Source organism: Pelophylax lessonae (genome assembly GCF_965119305.1).
Source record: "Pelophylax lessonae genome assembly, chromosome: 3".
NCBI classification, from domain to species: domain Eukaryota; kingdom Metazoa; phylum Chordata; class Amphibia; order Anura; family Ranidae; genus Pelophylax; species Pelophylax lessonae.
In genome coordinates, this window is record NC_138770.1 from 631,520,063 (window position 1) to 631,539,636 (window position 19,574).

Consider the following 19,574-nt stretch of genomic DNA (forward strand, 5'->3'; position numbering starts at 1 on the left):
TTTGAAGTCTAAGGTAGATTTTGTCATTGCTAGTGCTGCCAGCCGCAAACGCCCTCCGCCGCTCCCCTCCATCTGCAGGGTCTTCAGGATCTGAGATAGACATGGCAGGCGCAGACCACCCTGAGGGGTCGATGTCGTCGCATTCTGACGGTGAAGGGGACCTGTCCTCATCAGCCGCCGCACGGGAACGTGCTTTGGTGAAAGCTCTGATAGTTTCATTGCGGGAAACTTTAAAATTGGTTGATGAACCCACAGCGCCGGGTACGTGGGTGTCTTTTGGCTCCCGCGACCCGCAAATCGGGCAAGGCGTTTCCTTGCCCAGAATTGTTTCATACTATTCTGGATGAACAATGGCGGCGCATTAAGCACATGTTAGTGGTGCCTAAGCGTTTTGCATGCCGTTACCCATTTGCAGAGGCAGTGTCCACTAGTTGGACTGTACCAGTAAAACTGGATCCCCTGGTGTCCAGGTTAAATAAAGCGACTCTGGTACGGGTGGAGGAGTCTCCAACTTTTGCGGACCCCGTAGATAGACGGGTGGAATTCTTGTCCCGCCATTTACACGAGGTTGCAGGTCACATATTAAAGACTACCGTTGTGAATGTTTTGGTAGCGCAGACTGCTTCGGAATGGGTGAAGTTACTTAAAAGTAACTTGGAAGCTGAATGGCTCCCCCCTGCAGTGTTGGAACTACTGGACCAGTTGGCTCAATCCCTGGTGTTCATGTGTGATATGTCCCTCGATTTAGCCCCGTTGGTGGCCAGGGCATCGGCAGTGGGGATTGCTATTAGGCGCGTGGTGTGGCTGAAAAGCTGGTCGGTGGAACAGACTTCTGAAAAGGCCTTGACTGATCTTCCCTTCTTAGGGGAGAGGCTGTTTGGATCCTCTCTGGATGAGTTTATCAAAGGTATCACGGAGGGTAAGAGCACTCATCTTCCCCAATCCTCTAAGGGCAAGGCGCCACGTCCTAGGCGGGGACATTCCTTTAATGCTCATAAACTTCTTTTTTCATGCCTCCGGGTCGCAATAAAAAGGTAAATCATTCAGGTCTTCTGGGGGTTCCAAGAAGCCATCATCGGGGAAAGCAAAGACCTGGCAATTTGGACCTGCAGACAGATCCTCGTCTGCATGAAGGAGCACCATCACCCGATTCTGGGGGGGGGGGGGGGGGGCGTCTTCGTATCTTTCTGGAAACCCTGGACCTTTTTGATTCAAGACAAATGGATTCACGAACGGATCTGATTTGGGTACAAGATCAAATTCCGGTCTCACCCATCAGACAGGTTCTTCCCGTCCAACCTTTGACTATCCCCAGTTCAGTTAAGGGACTTGCGAGGGGCAGTACACGATTTGCTGTCGCAAATAGTGATTGTACTGGTTCCTTTTCAGTAACGTTTTCAAGGGTTTTATTCAAACCCCTTCACCGTGCCCAGGAAGGAAGGCAAGGTGCGTCCCATCCTGGATCTCAAGGCCCTGAACCGCTTCTTGCGGGTACAGAAGTTTCGAATGAAATTCATCCGCACAGTGGTGGCGTCGCTGCACCAGGAAGACTTCTTAGCCTCCATAGATATCAAGGACGCATATCTTCACATCCATATTTACGCTGGACAGGAGTGGTTTCTTCGCTTTGTGGTCGCAGAGGAGCATTATCAATTTGTGGCATTACCCTTTGGTCTCGCCTCAGCTCCCGGAGTGTTTACCAAGGTCTTAGCACCGGTATTGGCATTGCTGCGCCAACGGGGGATTGTGTTACTGGGGTACCTAGACGATCTCCTGTTGAGAGCGGACTCTCCTTCAGCCTTGTTGGGGATCTGACAGTCACTGTCAGAACCCTGCAGGATTTTGGTTGGAACATCAATTTTAGGAAATTTGCGCTGACACCTGTCTTGAGACTGGATTATCTAGGCTTGACTCTGGATTTGGCCTTGGCCAAGGTGTTTCTTCCCACGGACAAGCTGCAAAAGTTGCAGGAGGCGATTCGGTTGTTGTTGGCGAACAGTCTGTCCTCTCTTTGAGTTTGCATGCGGGCCTTGGGTCTGATGGTATCAAGTTTCGAGGCTGTTCCGTTTGCTCAGTTCCATACCAGACCTTTGCAAAGGAAGATTCTTGTCAAATGGAACAAGGATCCAAAGTCCTTTGGACTCTTTGATTCGGTTAAGCCACAACACAAGGTCTGCTCTGTTGTGGTGGATCCAGTCTCCAGCACTATGCCAGGACAAGTCCTTCCTTCCATTGTTTTGGATGGTGGTGACCACGAACGCCAGCCTATCGGGCTGGGGCGGGGTGCTGGGGAAGCTCTGTGCCCAGGGTACCTGGACGATGGAAGAGTCGAAACTACCGATTTAAATGTTTTGAAGCTCCGAGCAATAAAGCTTTGTCTGAGCCATTGGATGACTCATCTGCAAGATTGTCCAGTTCGGATTCAATCAGACAACGCCACGGCTGTGGCTTACATCAATCACCGGGGTGGCACCAAGAGTGTCTTGGCAGCCAAAGAGGTGGCCGAAATTCTGGCCTGGGTGGAAAAATGTATTCCAGCCCTCTCTGCTGTAAACATTCCAGGTGTGGAGAACTGGCAAGTGTATTACCTGATTCGTCAGGTGTTGGATCAACAGTTGCTGGCTTTAATGGCATGGCTGTTGAAAGCCAGGTGTGGAGAGATAGAGGTCCTTCTGACTCTGGGATTTCTACGCTGTTGAAGGTTAGGAAGTGTACTTCTAGGAAGAAGTATCATTGTACCTGGAAATCATATATTTCATGGTGCGAATCACCTGAAGGTGCACTCTCGCTTGTTTTCGATAGCTAGGGTCTTGGCCTTTCTGCAGAAAGTAGTTGAACAGCGGTTGGCTTTGGGCATTATCAAAGGCCAAGTGTCAGCTTTGGCTATAGATTTCCAATGCCTTTTAGCTACACATGCTTTGATTCATATCTTTATACAGGGACTGGGCCATATGGCTCCCCTGAGAAGGTCACCGTTACCTCCATGGGACCTCAATCTGGTATTATCTGTTCTTCAGAAGCCTCTTTTTGAGAACATTCGGGAGATTTCTCTGCTTTTGTTCTTGTGACCTCCAGTTGTTCCTGGTTGAGCTTCATGTTACCTGGTTGGCTAAGTTTAGCCTTTGGAGTTGCGTTTCTGTTTGCGTTGTCTTCCCATTCCCACCCCTCGTGAATATACTGCTTTGGGACATCCCTATAGTCTGACTAGATGGAGCTGCATCGGTCGATGAACGATAGAGAAAACTGGATTTTTGTAGAACTTACCATAAAATCCTTTTCTCTGATCGACAGACGCAGCACCCTCCCCTCTACTTCTGGGTGAGTGGGTTTTTTTTTTATTTATTTTATTCTAAACACTGCTTGCAACTAAACTGTTTGATAGCAGGGTGTTGTGGGGTTATGCCTGCAGGGACAGCCCCCATAGGTGTGGTTAAGCTTTTTTTCCTGGCTAGTGCCTTTTCCTGATAGGAGGAGCATAACCCTATAATCTCTGACTAGATGGAGTTGCGTCTGTCAATGAACTTTAGAGAGACTTATTTTACGGTAAGTTCTTACAAAAATCAATTTTTTTGTACTTACCGTAAAATCCATTTCTCTGAGTTCATTGACGGTCACGCCACCCACCCCTCTATGGAGTTCTGATATTTCTAATACTGCTTACTACTAAACTGATTACCTAGAGCAGAGATATACCAGCTGAGGACGGCCCATAGTGTTTTTTTGTTCTGCCTAGTTCTATTCCTGGAGGAGGCAATATAACCCACTAGTTATGATTTATGGAACAATGTGTCTGTCGATTATCTCAGAGAAATGTATTTTACGGTAAGTACAAAAATCCCATTATTGCTTACACCAGTGATGAAAGAATATATACTTTCTCAAAAAAATCTGTCATTTAGAACAGCTAAATACAATTCATCCCAAAAAAAATCAAAAAAATGAAATTAAAATTTTAAAAAAAGTACATTCCTGGCCTGGTCACACATGTGCGGTGCAAATTTCCAAAGTAGCTGTTCAGCGGTTCAGCTACGATATAGATACAGTTCTGATCTAGGTTGACCCATATATATCTTCCTGACAATAATAAAGCAAATGCATTCAAAACTATTTCCCTTAAAAAAAAAAAAAAAAAAGCCAGTAGTTGAGGCATTCATTTGCAGACCTGTGATGTAAAATATTTTTCAGGATGTAATTTTTTCCTTCTGGAGAAGCTAATTGTAGACATTTTTCAGTGGGCATCGATTATCTTTCTTGTTATAACGCTTGGTTCACACCTATGCATTTTTTAGTGCATTTCACAGAAACCCACTACAGTCCATTATTAACATAGTTTCCTATGGATCTAGTTCACATCTGTCTGTTTTAAACCAGTGCGTTTTTTGGAAAGGGTCAGGGACTTCTTTTTTTCCCACACCAGATTGCATTTTGCTTGTAATAGACTTAAGTGGACCCCCACCAACACACAAGTGTTGCGTTTTTGATATGTTTTGCTTTTTCTTTTTTTTTTTTTTGTCTAATAAAAAAGTATGACAGTTCTGTTCATGTAGTGTGACTCTGATGTGACTTTACGCACTCTGGCACTCAAGTCGCATCAAAGTAGTGATGGAAGCTTTGTGGTTAAATGTTAGGGTTAGAGTTAGTGGTAATTGTTAGGGTTAGAATGCTAACTAATGATTACTGCTAACCCTAATGATTACTGCTAACTCTTAACCTTAACATTTAACCGTAACATGCAACTTTTAGACACACAGAGGTTCCTGCACTACTTTGATGCAAATTTAATGTTACTTGAGTGCAAGAGACTGTAAAGTCGCACTGCATGAACAGAACTGTCATACTTTCTTAATAGCCAAAATAACAAGGCATTTAAATTCATGTTCAAAAACGCAATGGAAAAGGGCAATAACTGCAACCTGTATAGATGTGTACCTAACCAAAGACGATTTTTTTTGCTCCTCCCAATAATCAGGTGTGTTCACTCTGAACCCCAGGCACTCAGCTGTTTCTGCTTCAAGCTGCTTGACTTTCTCAGGCTGCTTTCTGAAACACATCACTTTTTAGTAATTTTCTATTGGTAGTTAGGCTTGTGCAAGAAAACGCACATTGGAAATTATTGGGTTTCTGCAAGGGGACCTAGCTGTCTGAAAAAAGCCAGGCATCAATCAACACTGACTCCTGCCAATTCGGAGCTGGGTGTCATAACGAGGACAGCATTCTACAGTGTTATTTTTATGCAACTTTGTAACTGTACTTTGTCCCATGTATTAACTGTGTGTTTTGTTGTGGCCAGGGGACATTCCAAGCGGTTGTAAATTAATTCGGAATCGTTCAGACTGTAAAGACATTGACTGGGCAACTTACACCTGTGTGCTAGGATTTCAGGTCTTTGGTCAGTATTATTTTCATGTACCTTTATCCCTGTGATTCATTGTTCAATTGCGGACGGTTGGCTGATGATCCAGAATACATTGGGGCTTGTTGTATAAAAATTGTCTGTGTTACCCAGAGTCCAAATTTTTGTTCTATTTTCCAACCTGCAGAAAATGTTAGTACATTTCGAATGAGATCAGGAAATCCGCTGTATTTTGTACAGACAGATTGGTTAGACAAAAAATCCCAAAAAGTCTATAAAAGAAATACACAACATTCTGTGGTATTACTGATACTAGCAATTAGCATTATAGGAGTTGAAATAAATTCTTTAAATTTTTACTTAAAATTTTAGATTAATTATGCAATGACCAGTGTCCTAAATGAGGACCTAAACTGCAGAAGCTGTACCAAGGCAGGTTTACTTTTATGTAACCTATAATGTTGAATTTCTTTGGCTTATAAGCATTTGTCATTGCTACAAGTTAAAACTCATCTTCTTACCTTCCAGGAGTGTGGCCAGAAGGATCAGATGGAACAGATATCAATGCATTGGTGCGATCTCACAACCGAAAAGTTATTGCCTTGGCCGATGACTTTTGTAAGGTCCATCTATTTCAGTATCCATGCTCCAAACCAAAGGTAGGAAGATCCATAGTGCTAGCCGTTTTCATAATTTGTCACTTTTACCTTTTTGTAATGGCTACTACTACAAGAGGTCATTGTGTTGCCTACTCCATTTTTAATTTTAACAGGTGTGTAGTTCTTACCTGACTGGATATTTATTGGATAGACCTTCACACTACAGAGTTTTTTTTACGGTGCCACTCTTTACACTTCAAATAAAGTTAAGTTAAAAAAAAGGGAATTGTGTGATGTGCTGCAACGCAAGTTGCCCTGCCCCCTACCGCTATCTTACTGCAACCAGGACAGCTGCCGTACAGTAAACCGCTGTGGTTTAGTGTAAGGTAGCTTCGGGGCAGTGTGAATGGACTCTAAAGCACATAAGCTTTAGATGTTCCTGTTATCACTTGTAAAGTTACTGCAAAATCTCGGCTCCAGGTAAGCAATTTTGTTATTCTTATTGGAAAAATAAAGTATCCATTGTGCCACACCCCTCACCAGAATCTGGAGAAAAGTTGGAGGGAGGAAGGGTAGAACTCTCACTGGTTGTAATTCTTATTGAACAATCTTCTTTGCCTGTGAGTAACCGAAGATCAAACATACACACACTCCCATTCATAAGAGTTGCTTCTGATTCTAGCATATCTTGGGCATTGTAGGAGTGAAGACCCAACTCCAAGCAGCAATTGCAGTCAGTCATTGATCTGTAGGTACTACTCTGGAAGCAGTGCATCTGATCTAAAATCAAAACTTCCTCTCTATTTACCTTTGTTTATATTGTCTGTGAACATTCCTAACGGCTCCCCAGAGCCGGCTGCCTTCTTTTGGGCAGGAACCATGTCTGCCCAATGCGCCACTTATATTATTAGTGTCATCGGTTTTAACAGATAAGTGTTATTTAAAGGTTTTTTTTTTTTATGTTGTACAGATTTTACTTTATGCACAGAAGTTTTTAAAAGTATAACCGCAACCTTTTTTTGTATAGATAAGGGAAGGTGGGACCCATGTGTAAAGGGTTTTATTGCTCTTGTGATCATTTTCATTGCTGCTTGGCCCAATGACAGGATATCACTAGTTGCTATACCGATCGCGAAAAAAAGGGTTAAGGTTTCTTATACTGTCCACTTTCTCCATGGAACATTAGGTGGCTATTCTTTTGAAAGTGTTAGTTTCTTGGCTGCCATGCTGACCCTTTGGCACTTCAATATTTTGAAGCAACCTCAGAGCCACTTGTTTACTTCAATGGCAGCAGTAGCACATGCTTGCCTTTCCTTTGCTATTCCACATATCTATTTAGTGATGAAAAAACACATTTTCTTTTTCGTTCATCGACTGACACAGCGCTCCATCAATCATAACTAGTGGGTTATATTGCCTCCTTCAGGAGTAATACTAGGCAGAACAAAAAAGACCTGGCTACGCCCGTGGGCCATCCTCAGCTGTTATATAACCCCCCTCTCTGCTCTAGGTAATCAGTTTTAATCTGTCTAGTCAGGAGTAAGGACCTATGCTCCCGGCTAGGATCTCTGGTCCTAGCAATTTTCTCCTTCCTTACATCTTTTTTGTTTTTCTCTTGGGAGAGCTACAATCACCTGCTGGGCTGGGCAACGGGCTGGATAATTTAGGTCCAGTGGTCCCCCCCCCAGCCCAGCCAGCGAGCACATGCAGACCGCAGCTACGCGCTAGATCGGCCACGACCTAGCCTCACGGACAGAGGCTGGCCCGCAAGTTAAACGTTTTGCAGTGTCGCATACGACCGGGCTTGGGTCTGAGTAGCAGCGGTCCCTTTGCCGACAGCTCCCATACTTTGGTGGCAAGGAGTTCTGTCTGGACGATTACCAGCACCATGGAAGGGCAAGTACAGTCCCCCCTCTCCCCTTTTGGTGGTTTTCATTGGGATGGATGCGGGTAACATCCAGGGACGATGGGACCTGCCTGCAGGTTCGCTCCTCCCATCCTAAATTCCTCACTGAGCTGGGCTTCCCCCACTCCCATTCCGCCCTGTCTTTACCTAGAGTCTGGTGGGGGTCCAAGGGCAGCGAAAGCAGCAGAGACCCCTGGGGTCTCCCCCTGTTATCCCCACTCTGTAAGGGTCCTGGAAAAGTGTGTCCTGCCCTGGTAGTCTGGAGAGATCCCAGTGTAGGAGATCCCTAGGTGCATGCCCTGCTTTTTGCAGTGTGCCCTAGGTGCATGCCCTGCTTTTTGAAGTGTGGGTATAATTGCAGGGGGGTTCCAGTGCAGAGACCGGTGCAGAGTGTACAGAAGAGGCTCCACTAAAACGTGTGTCTTACCTTCGGGGGGGTCCCCTTGCAGAGGGTGCAGCATTGCAGAGGGTGTAGGAAAGATCCTAGCATCATGCTTCAGTGTTTGTGGCTGATAGTGGCCATTTTCCCTTAGGCAGGGTGGTCTCCAGTTGGTGGCCATGTTTGTGTAGCCGGCTGATGTCAGAAACAACTGAAGCCTCGTGGGGATGCCCAAGCTCCGCCTCTTCCTCCTCCTCTTCCCTCTTCCTCCTCCCTCCTCCTCCTCCTTCCTCTTCCTCCTCCTCCTCCTTCCTCCTCCTCCTCCTTCCTCCTCTTTCTCCTCCTCCTCCTTCCTCCTCCTCCTTCCTCCTCTTCCTCCTCCTCCTTCCTCCTCTTCCTCCTCCTCCTTCCTCCTCCTTCTTCTTCCTCCTTCCTCCTCCTCCTTCCTTCCTCCTCCTCCTCCTTCCTCCTCCTCCTCCTCCTTCCTCCTCCTTCTTCTTCCTCCTCCTTCTTCTTCTTCCTCCTTCTTCTTCCTCCTTCCTCCTCCTTCCTCCTCCTTCCTCCTCCTTCCTCCTCCTTCTTCTTCCTCCTCCTTCTTCTTCCTCCTCCCTCCTCCTCCTTCTTCTTCCTCCTCCTCTTCTTCCTCCTTCTTCCTCCTCCTCCTCCTCTTCTTCCTCCTTATTTCCTATTCCTGTGCCCGGGACATATGAACAGGGATAGCATCCATGATGATTCTGGGTTTGAATTCTCGGCGCTCCTCTGCTCAGTAGGGTGAGTCTTTGGGAGTCCTTCTTATCTCTCTCTACTGATAGGTACCCTGAGCCTTGAGGGGATCCTTTTGTGGTGCTAAAAGTTCATTTTTGTACTGCAATGCCTTCCTTTGCCTATGGAGCCTCAGGGTCACATCTCTCTCACTGACCCCCTCATGGAGGTGGCAGGTCTCTCAGAACCGCAGCTTCCCATGGTTGCACTGACAGTGGTCCTGCAGTCCTTAGTGTCCCAGGTGGAATTGGCGTGTGGGCAAAGGCCCAGGAGGAAGCATCCCCCGCTTTCTTCTGCTCAGTCTGTCTCATCTGATTCTGAACCTGATGCCGCCATGGATACGGCCAGTCTAGGGGAACTTAATATCACACCCCCTGATCCATCCAATAGTGAGGATGATTCTTCCATGGTTGCAGCAACGAATGAAAAAAACGCTGGCAGACGCACTTATCACTGCAGTGCATGAGACTTTAAAAATGGAGGATGCGGCTGGTGTAGCCACAGACGTAGCGGTGTCATTTAGTATGCACAAGTCGCATCGTACTTCAAAGGTGTTTCCTTATGTGCCTTATTTTGACAGGTTTTTCTGTAAGGATTGTGAACAACCAAAATTACCCTTTGTGGTCCCCAAACGTTTTGCTGTACGTTACCCTTTTGAGGAGTCACTTTTAAAAAAAGTGTATTAGTCCACCAGTGGTGGACCCTCCTGTTTCCAGGTTGAATAAAACAACCATGATCCCAGTAAAGGAATCCCTGACCTTTTAACCAGTTAAATACAGGGCCCTTTCACCCCCTTCCTGCCCAGGCCAATTTTCAACTTTCAGCGCTGTCCCACTTTGATAATTGCGCAGTCATGCTATATGAAATTTTTATAATTTCTTTCACACAAATAGAGCTTTATTTTGGTGGTATTTAATCACCGAGTTTTTTTTTTTCCTTACTAAAAAGAAAACAGACAGAATATTTTGAAGAAAAAAAAAGTTTTTCTGTCATTAAATTTTTAAAATAAGTGATTTTTCTCTTGATGTGCACTGATGGACACTGATGGGCACTGATAAGGTGGCACTTTATAGGTACTGATGAGGTGGCACTATGGGCACTGATGAGGTGGCACTAATGGGGAGGTACTAATATGCCGCACTGATAGGTGGCACTGATGAGCACTGATAGGCGGCACTGATGGGCATTGAAAGGCGGCACTGACGGGCACTGACGGTCGGCACTATGGGCACTGATTGTGTGCAAGGATTGTGGGAACTGATGGGCACAGTTTTTTTTACTTGATGATCAGTGTCCTGATTAGCTGTCCTAGACTCCCCTTTGAGGAGGAGCCGCACACATGACAATGTGAGGCGAGGAGAGCCGGTAAACGGCAATTCCTCGTTTACATGTGACCGGCTGTCATTGGACACAGCCGATCACATGGGTAAAGAGCCAAGTCATATGATGTCATCCCAGAATGAGAGCCGCACCTCTCCGCCGTCATTTGACGATGGGCGGGCAGCAAGTGGTTAAGGTCCCAGCTAACCAGAAAGCGGAGGCTGTGGCACGCAGCATGTTTACTATGGCTGGTTCGGCATTGCGGCCAGTCTTTGCCTCGGCCCTGGTGTTTTAGACCCTTACTGAATGGGCCAAGCTTTTGCCCCAGGGCCTGGGGGTTGAGCAGGTCGCAGCTATTTATGTTGATTTAGCGGACATGTTGGTCCATGGGCTGCAGTTTATTTGTGATGCAGCTTTGGATACAGCTCCTGTGCTGTCCAAACTTTTTCTTTTTCAGCGGTGGTGATTAGGCGTGTGCTTTGGCTTAAGAATTGGTCTGCAGACAGAGCCTATAAGAAAGCTCTCATTGATCTGCCCTTTCAAGGCGATCACTTGTTTGGGTCTACCCTGGATGACATCATTAAGGGTATCATAGAGGGGGGTGGGGGGAGTACCTTCCTGCCACAGTCAAGGAAAGGAGCCTCACCACAAACGGTGACCCTCCTTGTTAGCCCATAGAAAATTATTTTGTGCTTCTGGGATGGAGAATAAGGGAAATAAATATAAATATTTTAAATCTTCCCCAGGAGGTTCCAAGCAACCTTGGTCTGGTAAGCCTAGAGCTAGCTTCCCTGGACTGGCAGACGAGACTCCTTCAGCGTGAAGGTCTACCCTCACCCATTATTGGGGTGGGGGGACATCTTCGCTGGTTTCTGGCCCCGTGGACTTCTTCAGGGAGTGTCAAGGAGATCCGTGAAATGTTTCTTTTGGGGTACCCAGAAAGGGGGGGAAAAAAAGCTTGTGTTTTTCAGGTTTTTTAGGTCTCGAGTCTCCTTGTGTGGATTTAATTCCTGCAAAGGTCCAGGTGATGTCTGAACTACCTAAGGTCCCCTCTATCCCTGTCCAGGGAATTGATTTACCTAGGTCTGATTCTATTTCCGACCAGGGTGGTCCTTCCTCTGCACAACCTTCAGGGACCACAAGCCGTGATTCACTGGCTGCTGTCACACAGATGTATAGTTCTCTCTTCCGTTCTCTCTTCCATTTTGCATACAGGTTCTGAGTCTGGTGGTATCCACCTTCAAGACAGTTCTGTTTGCACAGTCTTACATGCAGCTTCTTTAGCAGGTTTGGCTCCACAGAAGGATGCCGAAGTTCGTTTTGAGGTCACGGGGTCCACTGACAAACGCTGCAAGTGTCCAAGGGCCACGGTAAGGCCAGTATCATCCTCGGCTTAGGCTTCATCCCCAGTTCCTGCCAGGAATCAAGAGTGAGGATCTTCCAATTATCCTGGTGGCTGTAAACGTCCCTTAGGGGCTTCCTCTCTGAGAAGACCAGTCGCCCCAAGAGCTGATCTACCACCCTGCTTTACAGTCGCTGGTTTTAATGGCTTGGCTATCTAAAGCCAGGTACTGAGGGATAGAGGTCTGTCTGGATCAGTGATCCCTACTATGGTGAAGGCGAGGAAGTCGTCTTCCAGCAAGATATACCATCGTACATGGAAAGCGTACATTTCTTGGTGTGAGCTGTCTGCCCTGGCAATTCTCTTTCATTTCTTGGTGTGAGTCAATTGGCACTTATCCATGATCCTTTTCTGCGGCTCGGATCTTAACCTTTTTCAACAGGACGTTGATCAGAAGTTGGCCTTGAGTACCATCAAGGGCCTGGTGTCTGCCTTGGCAATCTCCTTTCAGTGGCCCCTAGCCACGCACTCTTTAGTTCGTACCTTCATTCAGGGGGTTCGACATGTGGCTCTACCTGTACAGTCTCTTTTGCTGCCATGGGATTTAAAGTTAGTGTTTTCGGTTCTCCAGAAACCTCAATTTGAGAATATTCGGGAGATTCCCTTGCCTGCGTTATCCCAGAAGGTGACCTTGTTGGCTATTACCTCGGCCCGCAGGGTATTGGAATTGGCAGCATTATCCTGTTCCTAATTACTGTCCATCATTCCTGCCCAAGGTTGTCTGACTTACATTTTAATGCGGATTTTATGTTGCCGTCCTTGTGTCCCAAACCGGCTCATCCCAAGGAATTTGCTTTGCATACCTTGGCTGTGGTTTGCGATTTGGGTGTATCTGGCAGCTACCGAGTCTTTCCGGAGGTCAGACTCGCTTTTTGTGGTTAGACGGACCAAGAAAAGGGCTGGCCGCTTCTTCGGCTATCATCTCCAGATAAATCAGACAGACTGTGTCTCAGGCCTATTCCATTTAAGGTCAGGTTCCACCTTTCCCTGTCACAGCGCATTCTACTCAGGCACTGAGTGCTTCTTGGGCCTTCCATCATTAGGCTTCAATATCGCAAGTTTGCAAGGCGGCCACTTGGTCGTCTGTGCATACCTTCACAAAATTCTATAAGGTAGATACTTCGGCATCTGCGGATGCTTCTTTTGGCTGCAAAGTTTTGCAGGCTGCTGTTTAAGAGGGGCTGTTCCCTCTTGAGGGGTGTTTTTTATTTAAACATTTAATTTTTCAGACTGGGCTCCTGTGACCCGGTTAAGGCTCCTGTGTCTTGGTTAAGAGCTCTCATGTTTAGCCCCATTTTCCTTTTGGCACTGCTTCTGGACGTCCCACTAGTTATGATTCATGGAGCGCTGTGTCTTTCAATGAACGAAAGAGAAAAAGATAATTTTGTACTTGCCGTAAAATCAGTTTCTGTGAGTTTATAGACGGACACAGCACTAACCCCTCTATGGAGTTCTGATACTTCTAATATTGCTTGCCACTAAACTGATTACCTAGAGCAGAGAGGGGGGTTATATACCAGCTGAGGACGGTCCAAGGATGTAGCCAGGTGTTTTTTGTTCTCCCTAGTCCTACTCCTGAAGGAGGCAATATAACCCACTAGTTATGATTTATGGAGCACTGTGTCTGTTGATGAACTCAGAGAAATGGTTTCTTCGGTAAGTACAAAAATCCCATTATTTCCAGGTATGAAGAAAGCATGTGACTCACTTCCCTTCCACCCACATAACAGTGCCTGTGCTTAAGGATTGCCTACTTAGGCCCAACACTGTCACATGGGGATGAGGAGAAAGTCTTTTTCCCTAAGTAGGCTGTTAGGCATGATTTAAAGCTTGCACAAGGCTAAGGAATTTCCCTCCCAGAGGTGGGGGAAAGAAAAGGGATGTATGAGATGCTCAGAAGTGAGTCAACACTAGCAGCCACCATATTTTTCTCCTATTTGACTGATTTCTTCGGTGTCCACCTCATTTCATAAGCATTGCAAAAACAATGGAAGAAACACTGTTACCCTCAACAACCATTATATTTTCCCTTTTATATCTGATTAGAACAATTGTAAGAATGAAAGACATTTGTGTATTGATTTCTGGCAGAAAATGTCAAGCCAGTATTGTGCAGATTTTCTACCAAAGACATGTAAAACATTTGTGACATTTAAAGGGTGCTTTGAATAAATATCTCAAACTGTATACCTTTTTCAGTCTTTTAATCCAAATATGATTCTCTTTACTTTTTTCTAGGCTCCCAGTCACAAGTACAGTGCCCACAGTAGCCATGTAACTAATGTCAGCTTCACACACAGCGATGGCCACCTAATCTCAACCGGAGGGAAGGACATGAGCATCATGCAGTGGAGAGTGATAGAAAAAGTGTCACTCTCTCAAAATGACAATATAGTGGAGATAAGTTCTGCCAGCGTGCCAGCTGTAAGTGAAAAAGTAGCGCAGGAAAGCTCTCCCACCTCCGAGATACCTCCAGCAAAGGAGGAGGACAGTACTCCTGTGGAGTCTCCAGCAACTCCGACAGAAGATGCCGTGGAAGCAGAGGTTGTACCAGATGGCATAGAGGAACAAAATGAGGTGCAGAGTGAAGAAAGCAGCCAAGAACCCTTGGAGACAAATGGCCAGGAGCCTTCTAGTGAAACAAACGAGGAGACAGCGGAGTCTCCTACCATAACAGAATCCCAGGGTGAAGATTCACCAGTGTCTTAACACCGAATTCTATTGGTTCTTTTTTCATTTCTATACCTGGTGTGTGAGCTTTCGTCATGGGAAGAGGGTTTAAATAGGAGAGTATATTTGGATGGATGTTCATACCACACATGTGAGATTTAGGTTGGTTTCGTGCAAGATGCCTTCGTCCCAGGCTACAGAAAAAAAGCCAAAGCTGGAAGTTGGGCAAACATCAAAAAACAAAATAAAAGTGTAGGGTAGATTTCAGGAAATGTCACTAAGTGGTGTGTTGTATATATTTTGTAGGGTCAAACTGGGTCAATATAAGATTTAAGGAAGTGAAGAATTAAAAAAAAGTAATTAACTAAAAATATGCGTTCTGCAAAGGTGTTTCCTATGTGCATATGGTAGAGGCCAAATCCATCATCGGTGATTGTTTTTGGATCTTTAAAACTGTGCTCAGTCACTTTGGTCAACACCTATGCAATTTTCTTACAAAAACTGTAAAGACCGTTTGCCATAAAAAGTCTGTCCTAAGTGCTGCTACCTGTCTTAAGGACTGTTTTTGTTTTAATAACTATAATAGCAGCTTATCTAATTTGATTTGGCTTTGTCCTGACCAAGCTTTCTTTATAGTGATCCTAGAGTTGGCCAAATAAGGAGGATTGATGCTCTGGCTAAACATCTCACTATGTACAAGGTACTAACAGTTGAAGATAACCTCTCATGTCTTGCTTGAAGGAAATCCACCGGGCTGACACATTTTAGCTGTTTTCCCACTGTGGTTGAATCTCCCAAACGGGCAATAGGATTTCCTTATGTATGGCCAGTTGAATTCAGCTACCAGAGATCTGTGGATTCACTCGGATGTAAATGGGCAATAACTGCATTGGGGAAACCAGAATCGTGATTACAGAAGTGATTCTTATATCGTCAGTTCAAAATTGGAACTTCAATTGCATACACACTGGCAGACTAAATCCTTTCTTGGAGGCTTTGGAGTTCCTGGCTCTGCCTGTCAACCACCTACAATCTCATGCGCCTTACTGCATTATTATAAAGTGAAGAATTGTAGAAAAATTGTTAAATCCTGTCTTAACTGTGCAAGTTGGGTGGAACTAGGAACCCCACAGAGCAGAAATAGTCACCCCAACATTCTTGAGAAGCCAGCGGGTAATGCATTGGATCTGTATGGACTGACCCCTTTAAGCAAAAAAAAAAAAAAAAAACACTGCTCAAAAAATATGGTGCTTGGCGTTTCTAAAAAGTTTTTTTTCTAAATTTATAATTGTCATGTTGATAAAAAAAAAAAATCAGGCTTAGGTTTATTACATCAGGTGAAATTTGTCTTCTTACAGTTTTTCAACAACAAAATCAGTGCTTTTCATGCATGCTCGGTCTCCTTAGGAAAAGAGAAAAACCTTTATACTTGTGAATATTTTAGTAACAATATTTTATGTAACTTTGTTCTAATATTTTAGGTAAGTTTTTTTTTTTTTTTTTTTGTTTAATGCACAAGTCTTAAGTGTGCAAGCGTTTACGTCATTGCGCCATTCCAAAGTGCATCCAAAAAAATTTCCATTCCCTTTCAGTACCTTCTCAGGAGTATCGCTATAGATCAGCTGATCAGGTTTCGCAATGCCATAGACTCATAACCGCCCAAAGGATAGAATGTACACAGATGTATCTACAGTCAAGTTATATGACATGTGCATGTGTCAGTAGGTATATATGTACATCTTTAATAATGTGTGTGTACAGGAGGTAAATACACATACATGTAAAGATTTACACGGATATATTCACTTGTTTACAGTGGTTCTAAAATTGCCTCCGAATGTTGAGGGAATAATATATATATTTTTTTCCAAACAAGATGTGTATTTAACATTTGCTACATACTATATCTTTAACAGTGCAGAATGGTGTTGGTATATGGATTCATTAGGAATATTATTTTTATATGGAGATGTAGATATGGGCATGCCTAAGATTCATTTGCGCTGTGTTCCACTTACCAGTCTCGAAACAGAAGTCCGTGGAATCTGTTAACGGGATGGGCAAAGCTCAGCAATAAACACAGCACCATCCACACCAATCTGCCTGAACATACATATGGGATTTATTATATGAAAACACATGGATTTAAGCAGATTAGGAAACTGCCTGCTGAAGAGTTACATTTACCAATGTACCCTTACATCACTCGAATCCATTATCTCATCTCAGATTGGCAGTTAATATGAAAATGCAATGTGGAAACCTATCATGATCCATCATGTCACAGGGTGAAAGGGTAGGGGAGATAGAAACAGCATTTTTATCCACAAATAATCATTTTAGTAAATTTGTGGAGTGTGGTGTTTAAGCCATGTCCATTTTGAATATGGTTTACATTGGTGGAGCTAAGAGGGTAAGGCTGTAAAGGGTTAAACATGACTCACATTCCTGTTTGAGATTATGCTAAGTGACTGATCAAGCAACTGAACAAAGTGCAACTTGGAAAGAGGCGCAAAAATTAGGTGACAAGTAAAACTTTCTAGTTCTTCTCATTGGAACCTTGGTGCTGTCCCAAAACTGTCCCAGATTCTTGAATCCAAGCACTGCCATGGTGACATGCTGGGCAAACTCACATTAGGTGATCCATGCTGTGCGAAGGACATTTGACTCTCAAAGTCCAGTTCATTTGACAAGTGTGATCACTCCATACTGTCCACTGGCCCACTTGACGCATGTGTGTGAGGCAGAGAAGATGACACGTGTACTCGGGCCCAGCATGTGCAGGCCAGCCAGGATGTAGGGACAATCATTCTTGGGCACAATACAGTGGAAAAGCATCTAGTGAGAGTACGCCCTCAGATAGTGAACCTGTGACCAGGCTATGGACATTCCAATATTTACAATTTTTAGAAAGTAGTTAACGAGCTTTCAAACAAGTCCTCTTGACCTTTGTAGCTGCAGGCAATTGTATCTTCTGTTTTATTACAGAGCCACTGCCATTGATATCCCTTTCTCCCTGTTTCCCTTGGCTGAAGGAACTTGCCAGCCTGCCAGCCTTATAATGTACCTAAAAGCAAGTGCTGTAAGTTGATCCAAAACTGACTGCAGCCCATCCTCAGAATCTCTATTTTAATCTTCACAAATTATTTGTTCCACTGTGCCTGAAGCTGCGGAGATCAGTGAAGACTTGTTTCAAAGTTTATTTGCTGCTTTCTAAGAAGTAAATGAATGTCCATAGAAACTAATGGCCACAGGTTCACTTTAAACATGGTGTGAAGATTTGATTTAAACATTCAAAATGAAACAAGTCAAAATCTGAGCAGTTTAAAAAAAAAAAAACCCAAAAAAAGTTGAATTCTTTTTGCGCCCTCAAGAAGCAGGACCTTATCACAGTTTGGCATTCAGAGAGTCCAGCCATAAAAATGCCACAGTACCCTCAGATTTCATCTGGAGGCGGTATGACATTTGAACTCTGGAGACTACAGATTAAAATTCAGGTTAGATATGACTGCTGTGTTGGTATTCACGTATTAACAAGATTTAGAGTTATCGGTAAATAGGAAAGATTTTGTCTGACTTCAGCTGAGCTACAAATGGAACAAAGAGCAAACCTAGCAGAAGCATTCATTGATGTGCCCTTATATGTGAGCCCTATTGGGGAAAACAAACATGGTATGTAGGTCTAAATACACTGTTGTTGGGAAAATTAGGAAAATAAGTTGCTATTACTCAACAAGATATTAAAGAAATTTATGAAATGAATAAATAATATGCAGTAAGTTGTGTGTTGTTTATGTAATGGCAACTACTGTTTAAAGAAAAAAAAATTGTGATTTATGAATGGAAAAGTTTTAAATATGTAACTGTAGATGTGTCGGATTCAAAACTTGTGAATGAAATTTGAATATGCGTGTTTCATGTGAAGATGTTTGAGCCATTTCTATCTCATGCATTCCTGTCTCATGACAGTAATTTTTTGACATTTAAGAGCAAAATAAAAATTGTACCATAAATCTGTATGATTGTGTGTTTTCTTTGCACTATTTATGCAACATTTTTTTTTTTTTTAAAGCCCAACTTCACCTTTTTAAGAAATTAGCCTATGCACACAAGTAGCACCAGTAGGTTTTTGCACCTCCAGAAGACTGGCTAAAAAAAACTTTAGTTAGAGTTGACATGTCCTGGAACACTGGTGCCATAAGAGAAGCCATTCCCAACCAGGGTATCTTGAGCTGTGGTTGATTGACCTCCCACCTAATGGTTTCTGCATTGTTCCAGGGCTAAGGCCATTGTCAACCAGGGTTCCTTGAGCTGTGGTCGATTTGACCTCCCACCTGATGGTTTCTGCATTTTTCCAGGGCTAGGGCCACTTGGCAGAGCCAGCGGCTTTACGCCAATCCCCCTTTTTACCTATCTGTAAGGGTGGCAGTCTGATCACAATTGTTAGGCCTTTAAATTGGAAGCTCCACAAGCAGGGCCCTTCTGTTTTGTAACTGTACTGTTCCCCCCTTCTACATTGTAAAATGCTGTGTAAACTGTTGGCGCTATATAAATCCTGTATAATAATAATAAGGGGGGCATTCATATTCCCGCTGGCCACCAATGTGTAAGGGGGCGTTCAGCCCACCGGGCACCACTGAAAGGGACAATTCTCCCCACTGAATTGATTTTATCAGAAGTTTCCCAAGACCTGAAAATTTATTCAAGGGTTCCTCTGAGGTAATAAGGTTGTGAAAAGCTGCACTAGAGGCTTGTTCCAAGAATTACATAAGTGGCCAATGTTCCTTATTCAATCTCCCACAGCAAATCTCTAGAGAGAGCGAGTCCCAGCCCACCCACTGGTTGATGTCAGTGATTTTGCTTCGGCCTTGCGGCAGGCATTTGAACACATTGCCCTTGAGCCCCTTTGCCCTAACTGAAGCCAGATTTCTACCACCCAGGTGCACAGTACAGCCTGTCATTAAAGTAGTTATAAACCCCATTTATGAAATCTCACCTGGGCACATATATCTGTACTGTTTACTTATCTCTCACCAAACCTCTGAGTGCCATGTCTTTCTGCTGCTGCTTTTCTTCTGTCATCAGCAGAGTCACTTCTGACAAGTTCTCCAACACACGAGATAACAGCAGCTGGAAATTTGTGTTGTGGAGGATGCTTAGAGATAAGCAGAGAGCTGGTATAT

At 44.2% G+C, this 19,574-nt stretch overlaps 1 protein-coding gene across 6 annotated transcripts in view; it reads left to right on the forward strand.

Moving 5' to 3' along the window:
• EML4 (EMAP like 4) overlaps positions 1-16,897 on the forward strand; it is a 351,241-nt gene extending 334,344 nt beyond the window's left edge. For all 6 annotated transcript variants that reach the window (XM_082252333.1, XM_082252336.1, XM_082252331.1 and 3 more), the window contains 3 exons: positions 5,291-5,389; positions 5,882-6,012; positions 13,960-16,897. In XM_082252333.1, the coding sequence (XP_082108459.1) occupies positions 5,291-5,389; positions 5,882-6,012; positions 13,960-14,430 (701 nt within the window). In that variant the 3' untranslated portion in view covers positions 14,431-16,897. The remainder of the gene's footprint in view (positions 1-5,290; positions 5,390-5,881; positions 6,013-13,959) is intronic.
• The last annotated feature ends 2,677 nt before the right edge of the window (positions 16,898-19,574 follow it).